Below are 20,727 nucleotides of genomic sequence, written 5' to 3'. Positions count from 1 at the left end.
TTCCGGCTCAGGTAAAAAACGGGGTGCTCGACACCATCGATGCTCTGGCTCAGCACTGCCCCCAGGCCTGTGTCCGAAGCATCGGTCTGGAGAAGAAAAGGAAGTGAAAAATCAGGCGTGTTTAAGACAGGTGCCGAGGTAAGGGCCGCTTTTAAGTCACGAAATGCTTTGTCAGCTGTAGGATCCCATACCACATACAAAGGAGCCCCCTTTTTTGTCAGGTTAGTCAAGGGTGCTGCCCTCTCAGAGAAACGGGGCACAAACCGGCGGGTAGTACCCCGCCAACCCCAAGAAAGCCTGCACCTGTCTCTTGGTACTCGGACGGGGCCATTCCAGGATGTCTTTGATTTTGGAACATTGCGGTTTCACCTGTCCCTGCCCCACTAGGTAGCCTAAATATTTGGCCTCCTTTAAACCAAAAAAACACTTCCGAGGGTTTATGCGGAGACCTGCTTTCGCTAATGTGGCCAGGATAGCATACACCTGCACAATATGTTCCTCCCAGGTGCCGGAATAGATGACGACGTCATCCAGATAGGCGGCACAATAGGACTGGTGGGGCCGTAGCACTCTATCGACCAGACGTTGGAAAGTAGCAGGTGCCCCGTGCAGCCCAAATGGGAGAACCTTATAGTGCCAATGTCCACTAGGAGTACTGAAGGCGGTTTTCTCCTTTGCGGATGCCGTTAAGGGAATTTGCCAGTACCCTTTGGTCATATCAAGAGTAGTCAAGTATTGAGCCGTACCCAGTCGCTCAATAAGGTCGTCTGTCCGGGGCATAGGGTAGGCATCAAACTTGGAGACCTGATTCAGACATCTAAAGTCGTTACAGAACCTCCAGGAGCCATCGGGCTTAGAGACGAGGATGATAGGACTGGACCACGGGCTGTGACTTTCCTCAATAACATCCAAGTCCAACATCCGCAGGATCTCGAGTTCGACCTCCGCCCGCTTTGCCTCCGGGAGGCGATAGGGCCTTTCCCTGACTACCACCCCAGGATCCGTACTGATGTCGTGCTCAATCAGCGCGGTGCGGCCCGGAGTCTCGCTTACCACCTCGGGGACTGCCAGTATTGCTTGTTCCAACTCCTGGCGTTGGGACGAGGATAAATCCGGTCCGAGGTTAAGTGGCAATTTTTTTGAGAACAGGGAGAGGGTTGTACCGGAGATCAGGGCCTCTTCCCGAACTCTCCACGGCTTCAATAAGTTCACATGGTAAACCCTTTCGCGTGGACGACGGTTTGGTTGTCGGACCAAATAATCGACCAGCCCCTTTCTTTCTATAACCTCGTAGGGCCCTAGCCAATGAGCCAATAATTTAGAGTGGGAGGATGGTACGAGCACCATCACCCGATCCCCAGGCTGGAATTCCCTGAGGGTGGAGTTTTTATTGTAGCAACGCGCCTGCGCTGCTTGAGCACGAGTCAGGTGATCTTTAAGAATAGGCCTGATGTGGGCTAACCTATCACACAGTTGCGCAATATATTCCACTACGTTTGTAGAAGGAAGGGTTTCCTCCTCCCATCCTTCCTTCACTATGTCCAATAGTCCCCGGGGTTGGCGTCCATATAATAACTCAAATGGAGAAAAGCCCGTGGAAGCTTGGGGTACCTCCCAATATGCAAAAAGGACGAGGGGCAAAAGCTGATCCCAGTTCCTACCGTCCGCGCTGACTACCTTGCGTAGCATCTGTTTAAGGGTCTGATTAAACCGCTCGACTAATCTGTCGGTCTGGGGATGATAAACAGAGGTTTTCAGATGCTTTATTCGCAGTAACTTGGCCACCTCCCTAAACGTATCTGAAGTAAAGGGAGTACCCTGGTCCGTGAGGACTTCTTTGGGTATTCCCACTCTGGAAAAGAAAAGTACTAGTTCCCGTGCGATTGTTTTAGTTGTAGCGGAGCGCAATGGAACCGCCTCTGGGTAGCGAGTCGCGTAATCAACCGTAACCAATATATACTTATGGCCACGGCTTGAAGGCTCCAGGGGACCCACTATGTCTACCCCTATCCTTTCGAAGGGAATATCGACAAGGGGTATTGGCATGAGAGGAGCTCAAGCCCTCCTAGGGATCTGGCGGATCTGACAGTCAGGGCAGGATTGACAGAAACGTCGGACCTCCTCGTTAATACCGGGCCAATAAAATCGGAGCTTTACTCTCTCCAACGTTTTTTCGGCCCCTAAATGGGCGCCTAAGAGATGGGCATGCGCTAGTTCACAGACCTCCCGCCGGTAGGTCCGCGGAACTAGCAACAGTTTCCGTATCTCGCCTTCGTGAGTCGCGACTCGATACAACAGATCGTTCTCAAGAATAAAGTAGGGTTCCGGTGGTGTGGGATCACTTGACAAATGGCCATTCACAGTAACAACAGCATTTCTGGCAAACTTTAGGGAATCATCATTCCACTGTTCACGTTTGAAAGAAGCCGGTGTAGCCCTATATTGCAGCTCCACCCGGCTTAGTGGGTCGTCCGTCACTGAATAGGGGTCGGTGCTCCGGCTCGGGCCCTCACCCGGAGGTTCCGGGCCAGGGTCCGTCACCTGAGCATCTTCCCCCGGCCGACCTACGTCATCAGTGTTTGCCGCATGGCACGGCGTGGGAGTCGCAGCGAGTTTCTTTGGTTTACTCACAGCCAGACCCAAGTTATTACTAGGAGTGGATTCCGTCTTGCCGCAATTAATCTTTGACCAGTCGTGCCCCAATATTACTGGGAAGGGGGGTTCCGGGAGAACAGCGACCGCCAGTTGAATCACCGCACCCTTCCAAGCAATAAAACATTTCGCGGCTCTATACGCCCTGGTCTCCCCGTGCACACAGGTAACTTTTAAGCGTTGACTTATCCACTGTCGCGGCAAGACATAACGGCAAGCAACAATAGAGATATTGCTCCCGGAATCAAACAAAGCCCTCACCGAGTATCCATTTACCAAAACCACTCCCACATTCGGAACAGCCAAGGGATGAGACAAAGCACTATACCTTTCTGTCAGGGCCACGCTGCAGTCCATTGACTCGACATATAAGGGACAGGCTGGTAAGATGTGGCCGAGCTCCCCGCACTTGAAACAGCGCAGCGGAGCCGGCTTCTCCCGGGGCTTTGCTGGTGCTTCCGCCGCGCGGCGGCTGGGCTCGGGGTGGCTAATGCGTCCCTGTCGGGCACCACGAGCTGGCCGTTCCGTCCCCCCGGATCGGTGAACCGCGAGCTGACGCTCTAAGACCTCTAGGAGGCCTTTCATATCCTTGTAAGGATGTCGCCGGACCTGCCGGGCGAGATAATCTGGCATGGCATTTATGAGGCCTTCGCACGCGACCTGTTCCACGACCTTGCGAGCGTGGGGCCCTTCTGGCCGTAGCCAGCGGCCCATCTTGCCCCAGAACTCAAAGGCTTGCGCTCTGGCCGGGCCTTCAGGATTAAAGCGCCACAGCCTCCATTCACTCGCCTGCTGATCCGGCGTGACGCCGTAGCGGCTTAGGATTTCAGTTTTAAGATTGTCATAACTCGCGGCCTCCTCCTCAGGGAGATCGTAATAAGCCCGCTGCGCAGCGCCCTTCAAGTACGGCGCTAAGATGGACGCCCAGTCCGATCGCGGCCACTGGTTCCGAGAGGCAGTCCTCTCAAAGATTCCCAGGTATGATTCTATATCATCTGCCTCCGAAAACGGGACAATAGGCGGAGGCAGGGGCCGTGCAGGCTCTGGTCTTACCGCATCAGGTGAGTCAAGCCTAGCGGTGGTTTCTGCCAGTTTTCGCTGCATTGCAGCATGTTCTACCTGCAGCTGCTGTAGTTGGGTTGCCAGAGTCGTTAATACGGCGTTCAGATCCTGTCCTTCGGTCATTTTCGGACGATTTAGTCTCCTGCCGACTACGCCACTGTAAAGTAAAGGCACACACGATCATAAAGGTTTGGGGTTTTCCGGCCCCGTATACTGTAAAGAAGATGCAATATAGTTATACAGTCCAAGTACATTCACTTCGATAACTGCTAACAGCCATGTGAGTTTATGGGGGAACATTTATAGAGGGGACCGGAATTGAACAGAGGAATGCTGGGTAACGAGGAGTGGTGCAGTCTGGGATACTGACGTCATCAGAGGGAAGTAAGTTGTGGAACTGGATTAGCGGGAGGTGATTCAGGGTGTCGTCGTTTCCTTCTTTCTGGGAAAGATAAAGAAAATAAGGTTAGCTGCCTGCCCGTCCCATGGCTTTCGGTTTTCGCGCTCTTACCCGGGTCGTTCTGTGACTCCCCATGCGCGCGTGCGTGACATCACATTAATAACCAGGTCATTTCATTACTTCCTGGAGAGGCACGGCTCTTTCTAAGCTCTGACAAAGTTCACTCTGATGACGACAATGAACATCTGAATTTCCCCTTAGAATATTTGAACACTATTAACCCAGCCTGATTACCACAACACAATCTTAGCCTTAAAAACGGAACAATAATCATGCTATTAAGAAACCTTTACACTAAACGGGGTTTATGCAATGGCACACGTTTAGTCGTCAACACCATGACACACAATGTTATTCAAGCAACAGTTCTTACAGGATCACATGCTAACAATACTGTTCTCATTCCTAGAATTGACCTTACGAGTTCTGACCTAGAATTACCTTTTACATTGAAACGCCGACAGTTCCCCATTAAACCTACATTTGCCATGACCATCAACAAATCACAAGGACAAACCATGGACAAGCTTAGCATCTACCTCTCTGAACCCGTTTTTGGACATGGACAACTTTATGTTGCCTTCTCACGTGTTCGACGTTCATCTGACGTTAAAGTTATAAATGCTCCATGCCAAGGAAGACTCATTCAAGGACAGGACACCATCTTTACTACTAATGTTGTGTACAAAGAAATATTCAAATAAACCATTACTCTGTGCCAAACACTGTATTTTTGGCTTTCTATATGCATCATCCACACCTGCACACTATTCTATATCTCATTCATACATCTCATTCTTTGTCATGCCCCAACGCCAGGGGCTGGCGAGCGAAGCGAGCAGGGGGCAGAGCCCCCTAGTTGCATATTATTGAATGATTAAATAAAAGACAGTTGATTGTAAAGGAGAACTGAGTATACATTCATAACATTTTATTCTAGCAGCAATGCATTTTTGAGTGTGAGTAGCTTTTCTTATTAAAAATGTTAGTAACATTTGGAAATTGTAAATGCAATAAAATAGATTTTATGAATAATGTTTTGCATACTGGTTTTGCAGATCTCTCCCAATAAGAACTCATCAACAGAAGCAGAAGCTCGAATATTTTGGTTAGGTCTCATCATCTGCCCACTGATTTGGACAGTATTCTTCTTCAGTACACTTTTTTCTTTAAAAGTGAAATGGATGGTAAGTCAGGAACTCTATTATTATGTTTGTTTGTATATCCTACATCTATTGAATTATTCAGTTGCAGAAAAATACCAATTAGATAATTCTGTACATTTAATGACAGTTTAAGCTAGTAGGAATTGTGGTTTTATTGTAAAGTGTAGAATTTGATATCAAATAAATCACTTAAAATATTGCTGTAAATTTGGTTTATTTCTGTATATCATTCTTCTTGACAAGATATGGAAGATATGGAACAAGATGATCCACTGTGGCAACCCCTAACGGGAGAAGCCGAAAGAAGAAGATTCTTCTTGACAAACATGCTCACAGAGCTCAACCTGGTTTACACGCAATGTATAAGTTGAAGGATACATTGAGGATTTGGACACAAAAACACAAACATCTCTCTATTATAATAAAAAAAAGCCTGGGATGAAACAAGACTCTTTAGCCTGAGACGAGACGTGACTTTTTCAGAGAGACACTTTCACATCCCGCGAGACAAGACTTTGTGCCAAGAGATTTAACCACGCCCAGGGCCGGAAGTAAAAGACAGAGTAGATGACAAAGTAGAACATTGTAAAGAATTCAAAAATGTTGGCATGATACATATGCAGAGCAGGTTAGATAATGAAAGTACTAAAATTCGAAAGTCTCAAAAAAACCACAGTAAAGATCACATTAGTGCAAACAAACCAAAATTATTACTAGGTGAAATAATGGAACAGCGAAAAGAGATTGAATATATTGTTCGGATTTAAACTTTAAGTCGAAGACTTGTAGATCGTCTAATTCATGTTGCCATCAGGGAAAAGCAGTGTTTCTTCCCAGTAAAGAAGCCTATCCAAGAGAATTAAAAGATTTATTGTTTGGTGAAAGTGAAATCCACATATGCTAGCGGTAGAGGCGCGCAGGCCGGGGGGTTGGCAAGCAAAGCACCCTAGTCTATATATATAATTCACTAAGGCAGCCGACCATGGCAGGCAAGACGCAAGACAGAGCCCCGCCACCAACAATTCACTAAGCAGCCGACCATGGCACACAGGACAGAGACCATGGATACGCACAACAGAGCCACGCCCGCCAACTCTAACCCTCCTCTCGCATCATGAGATTCGCACGACAGAGCCCCGCCCACCAACTGTAACCCTCTTTCCGCGTCCACCCTCACTCTCGAGGCATGCACATTGCCAGCACACAAGACCTCACCAAACACCGCCTCAGTCGCTTTCGTCTCTGCTACAGTCCACATGCACCTCTGAGCCATGTTGACTTTTCATTGTTCTTTTCGGTTCCGACTGCTTTTCTATGTATAATCCACCAAGTCGCCCGACCATGGGATACGCACGCACGCAAGACAGAGCCCCGTCCGCCAACTCTAACCCTCCTCCCGCATCCACGCACGCAAGACAGAGCCTCGCCCGTCAACTCTAACCCTCCCTCTAACACTACGACAAACTCAACACAGGACAGAAACATGCTGTTGACACTGTTTTACACGCTGCATACAGTGATTCCCATCCCCGACAAACATGCTTCTTCTTAGATGGTCCTGCAGGACCAGGGAAAACCATTGTCTACAAAACCCTGATTCATACCATCAGAGCTAGGGGAGACATTCCTACAACCGTAGCATCTACAGGAATAGCTGCAACATTGTTACCGGGTGGACGAACTGCACAAACTTTTTTTTTAAATACCGTTGAGGCTGAATACTACTTCCACATGCGCACTGCCTGTTCATGTACCCGCCCCCAATTCCTCACCAAACACATCCTGAGTCACTTTCTCCCACGTCCACCCTCTCTCTCGAGGCATGCGCACTGCCTGCTCATTTGCCCGCCCCCAACTCCTCACCTGAGTCACTTTCATCTGTGTACAGTCCACATGCACCTGTGAGCCACGTTGACTGTTCATTTTCCTAACATGGCCACCGCGTCACATGTATTTCATGGAAACAACTCTTCTTTCAATGTTATACAAATTCCTGCATCAGGTAACTGTTTGTTTCTATCAGTCGGATATGTTTGGAAAAATGTCATCGATGAAACTGTTGCTCTCGAACTTCGCAACATGGCTGTAACCTTTGTTTGCCAACATTGGGATAACTTCGGCGACGTGCTGTCCGTTGCTCTTAGTCATGGAAGCATAGTCATACAGTCTGCTCAACAATACGCCGACTACATGAATACTTCCGGAGTTTATGGTGGTGAGGCAGAAATAGTGGCGATATGCCAAATACTTCCAGCTACTATCGCCATTCACTTCCGAGAATGTCCTCATGCCTCTCCTCGAGTTTACAATCCGGGCCAACATTTCTCCATATCCCTGCTCTTTAGCGGTCGTTTGGATCATGGGCATTACGAAGTTCTCTTGCCTCTCACAAACACACGTGCTGACCTTCTGGTGCCATCTGTTGACAATGTCAGTATGTGCACACAAAATACACACCCACGTGATCTCCACACTGATGTGACGTCACCTTCCCACTATCCTCTTACTGAAAAACATTTACAAACGCATTTCACACCGGAATTTCAATGCAACGTTTGCTCCAAAACCTTCACACTCCAGAAATATCTCAACGCAAATGGCACTAGACTTTCTGTTACCAGCATTCACCGCAATGTACTGGAGTGTAAAACAATCGCAGCTGCTACCTCACAAACTGTCCATATTCCCCGGATTTCCCTGACCCCATCAAATTCAAATTTGCCTTTTACTTTTACACACAGACAATTTCCTGTTAGATTGGCCTTTGCAATGACAATTAATAAGGCACAGGGACAAACTTTCAAAAAGATATGCCTGTATCTGCCAAAACCAGTTTTCAGTCACGAACAATTGTATGTTGCTCTCTCCAGAGTTCCATCTTTGCATTCACTCACAGTCATATCCTCAAACCCACCCCATTTGGACAACTGTGTCATTCAGGAAGTGTTCACCCATCAATAAATAATTATGCTGTGTATGCTACGCCGCGGGTTGGCTGGTTAGAAATAAAATAAATAACATTTAGTTAAATATTCACACACATAAACTTAAAAAATTTTAAAAGGGAAAAATTACAGATACTGATGGTCCTTTAGGGAAAGCAGAATCAAAGCCTAGATGACTGAGGTCAACTAGCCCCTAGGCCCTCAGTGGGCATTCTACAGTGCACTAGAGTGGAGACTAGCATCTTACATGGTGGCTGGTATTATATGTGGGTCTGTGATGAGGTTTATGACCATCGGTCTTCTTATGTCCTTCCTATCTGCTCTTAACTTATTAACTCTGGATGTAGCATGGGTAATGATAATGTTTAAAACAGCAGTTACATTAGGTGTCTCAGCTGAATACTGAAAAGAAAAGAGGAACTGGGGAAAAGGCTTAGAAACATCTGGCTGTCATGATAAATGCTACAAATAGACAAATAACCAATAGACATTAATAGTGTTGTGAACAGCCACACCTATAGCTCTTAAATAAGGGTAAGCTAGGGTAAAGTAAGGGGTATTGTAATTTGATTTAAATTCTTCCCTAATATTTGTAGAGAGAGTTTGGGTAGTTTTCAGCCGTTGGCTCTGCCTGCTACATTAGTTTTATTTATAATCACTATTAAAAGATAAATTCACTTGTTTTTACTGTGGCTTTCAAAATTGGGGAACTGAATGTAGCTACTGCTGCTATTATGAATGTGTTAACTTTAAGTAGCATCAAAAAGTATACAATGTATTATAAACAACAATTACAAATAAGACATGCTTATTACTTGGTGTTCCTTACAGTATATAAAAGCTATCTGATGTAAAAATAATAAATCTGAGACATAATTTGTCTTTTTTTAAAACGACTGAATACCTAATGTTTTTGATTTGGCTGAGCGATAAAAGAGAACCAGCTCTTCCACATTTTGAGTTTTTGTTTTTCAACCACAACAAGAACAATTGGCAGAGGCTGTATCATAGAAACACTTTGTTTGTTAAATTTGAAATCTACTGGCGACATGCCGATATATAGCTAGTTTTCAACATGTTGCATTCAGATATCAAAAGGGAGCTGATTACAAAGAGACAAAGACTTTCCATTGGGAAATTTGCTTGGTCAATTCATAGGTAAAGATTAAAAAAATAATAGGACACTATAAAATGAAGGTTGACATATAGTGAAATGTACTTTTATATTATTTGTTTCTTGATAGTTTCTTCTTAATTTTTTGGAAGTATGTATTGTTTTGTCTTGGTAGAGTGATACAGTGCATCCGGAAAGTATTCACAGCGCATCACTTTTTCCACATTTTGTTATGTTACAGCCTTATTCCAAAATGGATTAAATTCATTTTTTTCCTCAGAATTCTACACACAACACCCCATAATGACAATGTGAAAAAAGTTTACTTGAGGTTTTTGCAAATTTATTAAAAATAAAAAAAACTGAGAAATCACATAAACATAAGTATTCACAGCCTTTGCTCAACACTTTGTCGATGCACCTTTGGCAGCAATTACAGCCTCAAGTCTTTTTGAATATGATGCCACAAGCTTGACACACCTATCCTTGGCCAGTTTCGCCCATTCCTCTTTGCAGCACCTCTCAAGCTCCATCAGGTTGTATGAGAAGCGTCGTAGCACAGCTATTTTAAGATCTCTCCAGAGATGTTCAATTGGATTCAAGTCTGGGCTCTGGCTGGGCCACTCAAGAACATTCACAGAGTTGTCCTGAAGCCACTCCTTTGATATCTTGGCTGTGTGCTTAGGGTCGTTGCCCTGCTGAAAGATGAACCGTCGCCCCAGTCTGAGGTCAAGAGCGCTCTGGAGCAGGTTTTCTTCCAGAATGTCTCTGGTTATTGCTGCAGTCATCTTTCCGTTTATCCTGGCTAGCCTCCCAGTTCCTGACACTGAAAAACATCCCCACAGCATGATGCTGCCACCACCATGCTTCACTGTAGGGATGGTATTGGCCTGGTGATGAGCGATGCCTGGTTTCCTCCAAACGTGACACCTGGCATTCACACCAAAGGTTCAATCTTTGTCTCATTAGACCAGAGAATTTTCTTTCTCATGGCCTGAGAGTCCTTCAGGTGCCTTCTGGCAAACTCCAGGCAGGAGTAAAACCAACGTCTGGCCACTCTACCATACAGGCCTGATTGGTGGATTGCTGCAGAGATGGTTGTCCTTTTGGAAGGTTCTCCTCTCTCCACAGAGGACCTCTGGAGCTCTGACAGAGTGACCATCAGGTTATTGGTCACCTTCCTGACTAAGGCCCTTCTCCCCCAATCGCTCAGTTTAGATGGCCGGCCAGCTCTAGGAAGAGTCCTGGTGGTTTCGAACTTCTTCCACTTACGGATGATGGAGGCCACTGTGCTCATTGGGACCTTCAAAGCAGCAGAAAATTTTCCTTCCTTCCCCAGATTTGTGTCTCAAGACAATTCCTTTGACTTCATGCTTGGTTTGTGCTCTGACATGAACTGTCAACTGTGGGACCTTATATAGACAGGTGTGTGCCTTTCCAAATCATGTCCAATCAACTGAATTTACCACAGGTGGACTCCAATTAAGCTGCAGAAACATCTCAAGGATGATCAGGGGAAACAGGATGCACCTGAGCTCAATTTTGAGCTTCATGGCAAAGGCTGTGAATACTTATGTACATGTGCTTTCTCAATTTTTTTATTTTCAATACATTTGCAAAAATCTCAAGTAAACTTTTTTCACATTGTCATTATGGGGTGTTGTGTGTAGAATTATGTGGAAAAAAAATGAATTTAATCCATTTTGGAATAAGGCTGTAACATAACAAAATGTGGAAAAAGTGATGCACTGTATATTGCTCTACTTTCCCCTATTGTATTATTAATAAGTAGCCTTTGTCAGAATGCCTAATCTCACAGACTTATCACTGTTTATAAGGTATTATTGTATATAACTTATCCCCACCTTCCCTTCTATATCTATAACCTCAGGCAATTAGATGTAATAAAAAGACAAGCACGAGTTAGGTTACACATAAAATAATGTATTATTGATAATAATCATAAATAATAACAATATGCAAAGTACATTTGAATATTGACAACCATACAACCTGATTAAATGGTGATATGTAGTTTCAGGCGGCACACAGACTTGTAGTTATTTAAAATGTCTCTAGTTAAAGCATCATTGGTGCTCAGCTTTCTTCAGAACAGGCCGTATGCCTGTTCCAATATGGCTGCTAAGCTGTGGTCTCCATTGTGTTGTCTTCATCATCAGAGGTTAGTAAGAGATGCTTCTTTCAGATGTTAGTAAGAGAGATACTTCTTCATCATGTGTTGGTTAGTAAGAGAGAGAGAATGTGGTTGAGCAAGCAGATTTATAGATTCTCTGTCCAACCCCTAGAGCCAATAGGACATCATGGTACTTAAAAGCTTCTGATCCAAGCCAATTCCAAACAGCCATGCTTCAGACCAATGGGGGAATACAACATCTTAAAACCTGTCACCCCCCAAGACCATATGTTAAAGTAACCTGGCTTCCTTGCGGGGGTTGAAAGACTTTAGCAGAGAAACACTCACCAAACTGGTTTAAAGCACACCCCCCCAACTCTGTCGTAAAATTCAAAGAAACTCAGTCGTAAAAAGGGGTTGGGGTTGCGGGGGGGGGGGGGGGGGGGGGGGGGGTTCGGTGGTTGGACACGAATGCCTCTCACCAAAGTAACACTAAATTACATTGCTTTGCCTAAATTACAAATAACAACATACAAAATATTTATCAAGTTATATACAAAATCTCACATCACAACATGTATCTTTATCTGTCCCTACACATCTGATTTGTAAAGTTCAAACAAAATATCATGTCCCTTCCACTTTGTGTGAGTTATGGTAGCAACACTCTGGACTGACCAAGCCTGGCCTCCTCCTTATTACACTCTCAAGACATTCCTGGGGTATATATAGGCACACTCATGACAATGGAGAGACATAATCACTCCGTCATATTCTATGTATGGCCCTGGGTCTTCTCCCATGGGAGACACTCAAGGTTTATACTATGTCCAAACTACCTCAGCGGGCACCTCTCAATCTTGAGTGGCAGCAGATCTACACAGAGGACCACCTGTATTGCCGAGTTCCTCACCCTTTCACAGAGAGAGTTCAGCTACCCTGTGCAGAAACCTCATTTTGCCTACTTATGCCCTAGGTAGAGACTGAAAGTAAGAGATCTTGAGTTACATTACCATAGGTGAGGATGGGTGGTGGGGAGTGATTGGTGAATCAACAGCTTCATCCATGTACTTAGTTCCAGTTTCATCTTAGCGGTCAAGTACCACATTTGTTAAACTGCTGTTGCACTAATCTTTGCTCAATCTCATGGTCACGGTTTCCCTTACTTTGGAGGTGTTAATTTTCATCCGCACATTATCAACAATAAATTGTTCCTGTGTACACCAGAGATCACAGTCTGACTGAGTCCAAGACAACAACACCATTTTCCAAGCAGTAGAGGTGCAACCCTTAGATTCTCACACTGGAATCTCTCAAATACCTGGTTATGCCTTGATATCCTTCAATGAAAATCATGAACAAGAGAGGAAACAAGATGCAGCCTTGGTGGTGCTCATAGTTCATATTGAAAAGTCTCGACTTAATACCAATTAGGTGAACACAGCTATCATTTTACAAATACAGAAACTGAATGGAATGTAGTAGTGGCCTTAGAAACCTGTACTCTTGCAGCACCTTCCACAGGAACCAAAGGGGTTACACAAAGCATATGGACACAGGACAGGCAAAATTCCTCAAATATCTGTGCAAGGATAAAGAGTTTCTGTTCCTTGGCTAGGACAGAATCCATATTGATTCTTCTTAATCTGCACTTTAGCTGTCAAACAGAGTCTGCTTTCCAAGGAGGCTGCTGAGTGTGGGCCCCTTTTAGGTGGAATGCACTACACAACATGTGACGGTGTGTTAACCCCTTTAAATATCAAGTACTGAAAGCATTTCTGGTGGATCTCAGCCACTCCAGCAGCCATGTTACTAAGAGGTCTTTACTAAACCCCAACCAGTGTTTGAGGCACTGCCTCCTCCAAGGATAGCCAGTAGTGTGCTGCCTGACGTAGCCGGTGCTGTACAAAGGTTTTTTTTTTTTTTTACGTACCAACGTGAGACATCAAATGGATGAGCTACTCTTCAGTTTGCGAGGTATAAAACATCTGCGTTTCTTCTTATATGCATTGTACTTCTTGATGAGCTTTTACTGATTATCATCTGTCATGCACAGAGCCCATCTCTACACCTTAAGACCAAATCAAACCTATTTGATATTACTAGATTGAATCCCTGGCCATGTCACATTACGTAACTGGCCTTCACAGGAGCACACCACCATCTGCTTCTGACTTACAAAGATTACGTAAATGAAGGCTATGACTGACAATCTCTGGCAAAGTCACGTAATGTGACGTGGCATTAATACTTCTTGGAATGCCTCTCTTTTTTTATATCATGAAATCATTTTACCTTAGGGGTTCACCAGTTATTTCCAACACACCATCACAACAAGGTTTGTCTAGCTCCACAGAAAGTGATTAGTTGATAGCTTCACACCTCTGTTTAACGGGGTTGATCATTAATCTTTGGTCCAAGATACTTTGGTACCAGGTACACATATGAGTGACCTTGTCTTCAAACAGTGGTGTTTATTATAGACAATCGATGACCAACATACAAATCCATTACCAATTCAGCACTCAAATTCCTCCCAGTCATGTCCCACTGGGTATCTCTAGCAACGTGAGCTTTGAAGCCTCCCAGTAGGATTGCACAGTCCAAAGATAGTAGCCATTAAAGCCCAGAATCCAGTATCTCTAAAATGGCCGAATAATCTAAATAGCTGTTGAGTACACTCAGTCAAACAATGGCCATGTTGAGGTGAACTGGGGGTTTGTGAGAGGTGTGTTTTTCCAGTGATAGTGCTATATGTAGAGATGAGCCTAACTATATCCATCCAGTACTTTTGAACTTCCCAGTTCTTTTTCTACCAGAGAAGTTAAATTCCAAGGGTCTGTCCTACTCACCCAAATGGCTTTTACACCTGACCCATGGCAGCTCTACTTGGTATTTACAGACTGAGCCCATCTGGGTGACCTTTGCTTGTTGGCAAACACTACTGCCAGGCCAGGCCAGGTTTTAGGAGTAGGTCTCAGGATCCATATTTCAGTCAAGGTTTAATTAGAACATTCATGAGGGTCAAATTATACAGGGTTTTTATTTAGGCGCCACCTCCATTTAGACCAGTCTGCCATGGGAACCTCTAAAGTATGTTACTTATGTAGAGTATGTGTGTAATGGCTTATATTATCTTTCCTTTCCCTCCCCAGGCTTTGGTCATCGCTGGAATTTCCCTTCAGTGCGCAAATCTATATGGCTACATCCGCTGCAAAGTTGGGGGAAAGCATGTCATTAGCACTGCTGCATCATCTTTTCTTGGTCAGCATTTTATCCAGAGGGTATGAGAAACTGATTTAGAACATTGTCCTTTAGCAGTGGAAAGTACCGGTTATGTCTCTTTGGTATCACAAGATGAAAACTGGACTAACAGCTTAAATAAATTTATCTTATTGAGAGCAGTCTGTAAAACATTATAGTTATATAGGAACACAATAAAATATCTAGGGGTGTATGAAACTGTACTACTTTATTGAGCACACCCTAGCGATTCTTGTTGTTTAAACAAACCAATTGACAAAAATCCTCACGATCAAGAGAATTGTCTTCTTTAAAATCATTCCTTCAAGCATTACATTAACTGGCAATTGTCATATTTACAGTCTAGTTCATATTAAAAATCAAACTACATTAACATGTTTTATAGTGATGAGAAAGTGTTCATGAGACTCGTTATCTATACACTGTACTTTTTTCATCACAATGTTTTTTTTTTTTTGCAGCCCAACATACTTTTCGGGGAGTTATAAGATAAAGGTATGGATGAGCAAGTCACTTGTTTTGCATTATTTGAATGATTAACATCAGAAAAGAGAAATGTAAACTTTTGTTTAATAATACCTCTCATCAGCCAGTGAGATTTTTAAAGCAGTGAAACAGATACCTGACAAGTAGGTGTGTCAACATTTTTAACAACAATGATGAACCTCACAATGCAATTAATACAAGGATTAAAGGGCGCATACTATTTTAGTTATGGCAGAGTGCCCTGCTAGAAAGTCACGTGATTTACAGGCAGAGAGAGCCCGTGTGCTGTTAGCTATGGAAACAATCCAAGTCCTGAAGTGCAAATTGCATCTCCATTCACTGTAAATGAGATCAGTAGTCATTTTCTTATAAAGAGCTATTCTATCATTTTACAATGTTTGACTTATTTTATAAATATGTTTTGTTATGTTCAAAAGACACTGCCTATGACCAAGCATGGCGTGTATAATAAAATAATGAACAGTGTGCTTAAGAACGTTTGTGCCCCTTTTCTCTCTTTTTTCATTATTTTAATTTTATTTTTATAGGATAATCAAATGTGGCAGATGGATTTCAGCATCACAAGACTGAATTTATTAAGTGTGTCCAACATAAATGGTGCATTTGGATTTCATGCTACAATATACATCAAAATGAGAGAATTCATTAAAGTATATTTTTTATTATTGCAAAAATATCTACTGTTACATAAAAAGGACTGTTTAAAATATTTATTTTCTTTCCAATAAATTAATTTGTTTTGATTACATTGGATCAGTTTTATGTTACATGGACACAATTATATGTTTAATTCTTCATTTCCATAGTTTAGTCTTTTTTTTTTGTTGTTGAATTTGCATTTTGTGGATTTCTTGTATGAATGAATGCTTTATTTGTCGCTCACTTTATGGCTGGAGCAATATTCCTTCACACCTGTAAGGGAAGAGGGGAAAAAAAAGCAATTTAAACAGTTGGCAAATTATAATTCAGTAGCCTTGCTGTACAACAATACTGAAGATTATCCAAGGGTCTTGTAAAAGGTAATACATGATATGAAATGCTAAGAAAATAAGTGTGGCTGTGCTCAGCACTTGACAACACTTAATTGCTAAATCTGCAAGTTTTTGTCTACAGTCAGAATTTTTAGACTGGTTGAGGTGGTTAAAGCCAAAAACAAGTAAGCTGAATAATTAAAAAAAATAATCCTGACTTGTTTGAATCCTGAGAAGAATGACCATATTATACCCAGAAAAAAAAAGCACAACAGAACTGTACAACCTCCTTTTTGTATACGTGTCGCTGTCCAGTAGACTGGAATACAAACTTCCATTTGTAGTGCTAGAAGTGAACTTCATTTAACAGTGGGGGGAAAATGACACATCTTAGTGGCCACTTCCTCTTCTAGCAATGAGCTGCGTCTCTCACATTTGCTCTCAAACCTGTCTGTCCTAAATGCAGTACAGCGGGGCTCCCACATTAAGACGGCATTGGATCACACCAGCGCTGGTTTTGGTGGTGATGTACTTCTGCTTATTAACTTTTTGCGTCTTAATATATAAATGCTTCACTGGAGTGAGAGCAAGTGACAAGTAAAAGCATTACATTAATCTGAATTCACTCCTCTGTTCTTGGAACCGTACTAAGACATTTCTAGCTTTGTTGCATAAAACATTATGATTTTAAATATGCCTATTGACAGAGGTCCCAAGAAGGGACTCCCCCAATCTGAAATGACATGGGGACATCCTTTAGCAGGGCGGCACGGTGCTGCAGTGGGTAGCGCTGCTGCCTCGCAGTAAGGAGACCTGGGATCACTTCCTGGGTCCTCCCTGCGTGGAGTTTGGACGTTCTCCCCGTGTCTGCCTGGGTTTCCTCCCACAGTCCAAAGACATGCAGGTTAGGTGCATTGGCGATCCTAATTTGTCCCTAGTGTGTGCTTGGTGTGTGTGCCTTGCCCGGGTTTGTTTCCTGCCTTGTGCCATGTTGGCTGGGATTGGCTCCAGCAGACCCCCGTGACCCTGTAGTTAGGATATAGCTGGTTGGATAATGGATGGATGGACATCCTTTAGCATTCAAATAGTACTCTGTCATATATAGTTGAAGTCAGACATTTACAAGACTTGGGGTGAATTCTTTACAAATCACTTCACAACCAGATTTTGTACTAAACTATAAATTTGGCATATCGTTTAAGTAATTTTCTCCAACAGCGTTCACAGAGTATTTCACTTTTTATTGACTATATCACAATTCCAGTAGGTCAAAACTTTACATACACTTTGTTAATATCTGGCAGAATTGCCTTTAAATTGTTTCACCTGGGCCAAACATGAGTAGCCTTCCAGAAGCTTTTTAATATAAGTTGCTTGAACTTTGGTCCATTCCTCTAGACATAACTGGTGTAACTGGGACAGGTTCATAGGCCTCCTTGCTCACACACACTTTTTCAGTTCTGCCCACAAACTTTCAATCGGACTGAGGTCAGGGCTTTGTGATGGCCATTGCAATACCTTAACCTTGCTGTCCTTAAGCCAATTTGCCACAACACTGGAGTTATGCTTGGGGTCATTGTCCATTTCGAAGATCCATTTTTGACTGAGCTTCAACTTCCTCTTGAATTGTTGCTGCAGTATATCTACATCATTTCCTTTCCTCATGATGCCATCTATTTTGTGAAGTGCACCAGTCCCTTCTGCAGCAAAGCACTCCTACAACATGATGCTCCCACCCCGATGCTTGACAGTTGGGATGGTGTTCTTTCACTTGTCTCAGTGTGGTGCTTCAGGAACAACACCCGCAAAACTAAAAACATGGTCATGGACTTCAGGAGGCACTGAGCAGAGCCAGCCCCTCTATACATCAATGGGGACCTGGTGGAGAGGGTCATCTCCTTTAAGTTACTGGGAACTTGCATTTCAGAAGACCTGTCCTTGACAACAAACACTCTAGCAGTTGTCAAAAATCCCAGCAGCGACTGCATTTCCTGAGACTTCTCAGGAGAATGCAAATGAAGGAGAAGCTGCTGTTGACCTTCTACCACTCCACCACCAAGAGTGTTTTAGCATACTGCATTTCAACATGGCATGATGGCTGTACAGCAGCAGACAGGAAGGTCCATGGCAGAGAAAATCATTGGCTGCCCTCTGCCCTTCCTGGAAGATCTCTCTAGTGCCTCCTCAGAGCAAGGAAAATCATTAAAGACCCTTCCTATCCTGGCCACTCACTGTTCATTCTACTGCACTCCAGCAGGCGGTTTTATCCTTGGGCCATCAGAATTTTAAACTTTAAAAACTCATAGAACTGTTTCAATTTGTTTTTGTATGTATGACGATTAGTTTAGTGAATATTTTCTGTCCCTTATTTATTTATGTATGGTACTAGGGGGCTTCGCTCATCAACTCCACCGGCCCGCGCTAAACGCCAGCCACTTCGCATCTCTGCCACTCACGTATGTGAATTTCACTTTCACCAAACAACAAATCTTTTAATTCTCGCGGATATACCTCTTCATTGGGAAGAAGCACTACTTTTCCCTGATGGCAACACGAATTAGACAATCTACAAATCTCCGACTTTAAGTTTAAATCCTAACAATATATTCGATCTCTTTTCACTGAGTAATAATTTCCGTTTGTTTGCGCTATGCGATTTTTACTATCATTTTTTTGAGACTTTTGAATTTTAGTACTTTCATTATCTCTAACCTGCTCTGCATGTGTATCACACCAACGTTTTTTAATTCTTTACGACGTTCTACTTTGTCTTCTACTCTTTTGTCTTTTATTTCTGGCCCCAGGCGTGGTTAAATCTCTTGGCACAAAGTCTTGTCGCGCGGGACATGAAAATATCTCTGAAAAAGTCTCATCTCAGGATTTTTTTCTTTATAATAGAGATTTATTTGTCATAGGAAGCGTGATTTTTATATTTGTTCGTTATTTCATGCACTGCTTACACTTGTAGCTTTCACAATTTCATTGTACTGGTACAATGATAATAAAGGCTTTGTTCCTTCCTTCCTTGTCCACTTGTTTCCTCCAGCATCTTCACAAGGTCCTTTGCAGTTGTTCTGAGATTGATATGCACTTTTTGTGCCAAAGTACGTTCCTCTCCAGGAGGCAGAATGCATCTCCTTCCTGGGTGGTATGATGGCTGTGTGGTGCCATGGTGTTTATATGTGTGTACTGTATTGTTGTTTGTACAGATGAACATGGAACCTTCAGGTGTTTGGAAATTGTTCCCAAGGATGAACCAGATTTGTGGAAGTCCACAATTTTTATTTTTTGATGACTTGGCTGATTTCTTTTGATTTTCCCATTATGTCAAGTAAAGAGGCAGCAAGTTTGATGGCAGGCCTTAACATACATCCACGTGTTGACTTCAATTGGGCTAACTGGTTATCAGAAGCTAGTTGTCTAATTGCCTAAAGGCTTGACATCATTTACTGGAAATTTCCAAGCTGTTTAAAGGCACAGTTATTAAATAGTATGTAAACTTGTGATCCACTGGAATTGTGATATAGGGTCTGAACACTAGTGGAAAAAATTAATAGATGTCTTAAATGATATGTCAAATTTATAGTTTATATAAAATCTGTGGAGGGGTTATAAAGTGAGTTTTAAAGAATTCAATCTAAGTGTATGTAAAAGTCTGACTTCAACTGTACCGCAAAATCAAACCCACATCATTTTCATAGCCAGATTCCATTTTTGACACCTGGAGAAAGGATCCATGGATTTTGGTCTTTTGGCCCACCCCCTACCCCCTAGTTTTATATTTCTCACCATAGTTGCAGCCCATTTCCTGAGTTAAATTATCAGCGGCTGTACGGTTATGCCTCTCTGTAAAGTTAACTAACCCAAGCCCAACTGTTTACTTCTGTTCAAGTCATGTCCGGGGCTGTCCACTCTTTTCAGCACCATTCTTTTTCCAAAGACTATGTTTTTCTACAATAGATAGTCATTCTAAACTGTTTTTGTTTTGTTTATGCAAATACTTTTTTTCTGTTCACCTTTGTCCAACATAAACTAATTAGATTTCCAGCACAGATTAGCTTACAAGATGAAATCCTCCAGAGAAAAACAAACATTTAAAAATAACATTTTCTTTATTGTAAGTTTGGATATGCAAGTTTGCTCTTCATTACTGGTATTAATCCAAACAGCAGCCTTTTGAGTTTAAAACAGATATCTGAATGTACAAAAAAAGCTGCAGAATTATGGCATGTTTTATTGTTTCTTTATCAGAACAAAGGAAACAGGAGAATGCAAATGCAGTGAGCTGTATACAGTGGTCTTTCCTAATAGTACCTGATGTCATATTTTAGAATGTTGTGTGCTGCTGGCTATTTGTTGCCTTTGCTACAGTTTCTATCAAGAAGTGTTCAGGTTTGGTAAGTCTCTTCCTTGACCTCATTCCCATCCCCATGCTTACCTTAGCTGGCTTTG

The 20,727-nt window shown here is 43.0% G+C and overlaps 2 protein-coding genes across 7 annotated transcripts in view; one reads left to right on the top strand and one right to left on the bottom strand.

Annotated features, from left to right (window-relative positions):
* LOC114660879 (Golgi apparatus membrane protein TVP23 homolog A-like) overlaps positions 1–16,050 on the top strand; it is an 81,914-nt gene extending 65,864 nt beyond the window's left edge. For 3 of the 5 annotated variants that reach the window (XM_051933355.1, XM_051933356.1, XM_051933354.1), the window contains 3 exons: positions 5,233–5,361; positions 14,689–14,817; positions 15,832–16,050. In XM_051933355.1, the coding sequence (XP_051789315.1) occupies positions 5,233–5,361; positions 14,689–14,817; positions 15,832–16,032 (459 nt within the window). In that variant the 3' untranslated portion in view covers positions 16,033–16,050. Of the gene's footprint in view, positions 1–5,232; positions 5,362–14,688; positions 14,818–15,258; positions 15,750–15,831 lie in introns of those variants that run through there. The other 2 variants (XM_028813854.2, XM_051933357.1) reach the window with 2 other exon arrangements.
* The window catches only part of nubp1 (nucleotide binding protein 1 (MinD homolog, E. coli)), a 50,020-nt gene continuing 45,242 nt past the window's right edge, over positions 15,950–20,727 (bottom strand). For both annotated transcript variants that reach the window (XM_051933352.1, XM_028813851.2), the window contains exon 11: positions 15,950–16,216. In XM_051933352.1, the coding sequence (XP_051789312.1) occupies positions 16,173–16,216 (44 nt within the window). In that variant the 3' untranslated portion in view covers positions 15,950–16,172. The remainder of the gene's footprint in view (positions 16,217–20,727) is intronic.

This window comes from Erpetoichthys calabaricus, chromosome 11 (assembly GCF_900747795.2).
Source record: "Erpetoichthys calabaricus chromosome 11, fErpCal1.3, whole genome shotgun sequence".
In the NCBI taxonomy this organism is placed as follows: domain Eukaryota; kingdom Metazoa; phylum Chordata; class Cladistia; order Polypteriformes; family Polypteridae; genus Erpetoichthys; species Erpetoichthys calabaricus.
This window is presented reverse-complemented; position numbering and strand designations above follow the sequence as displayed.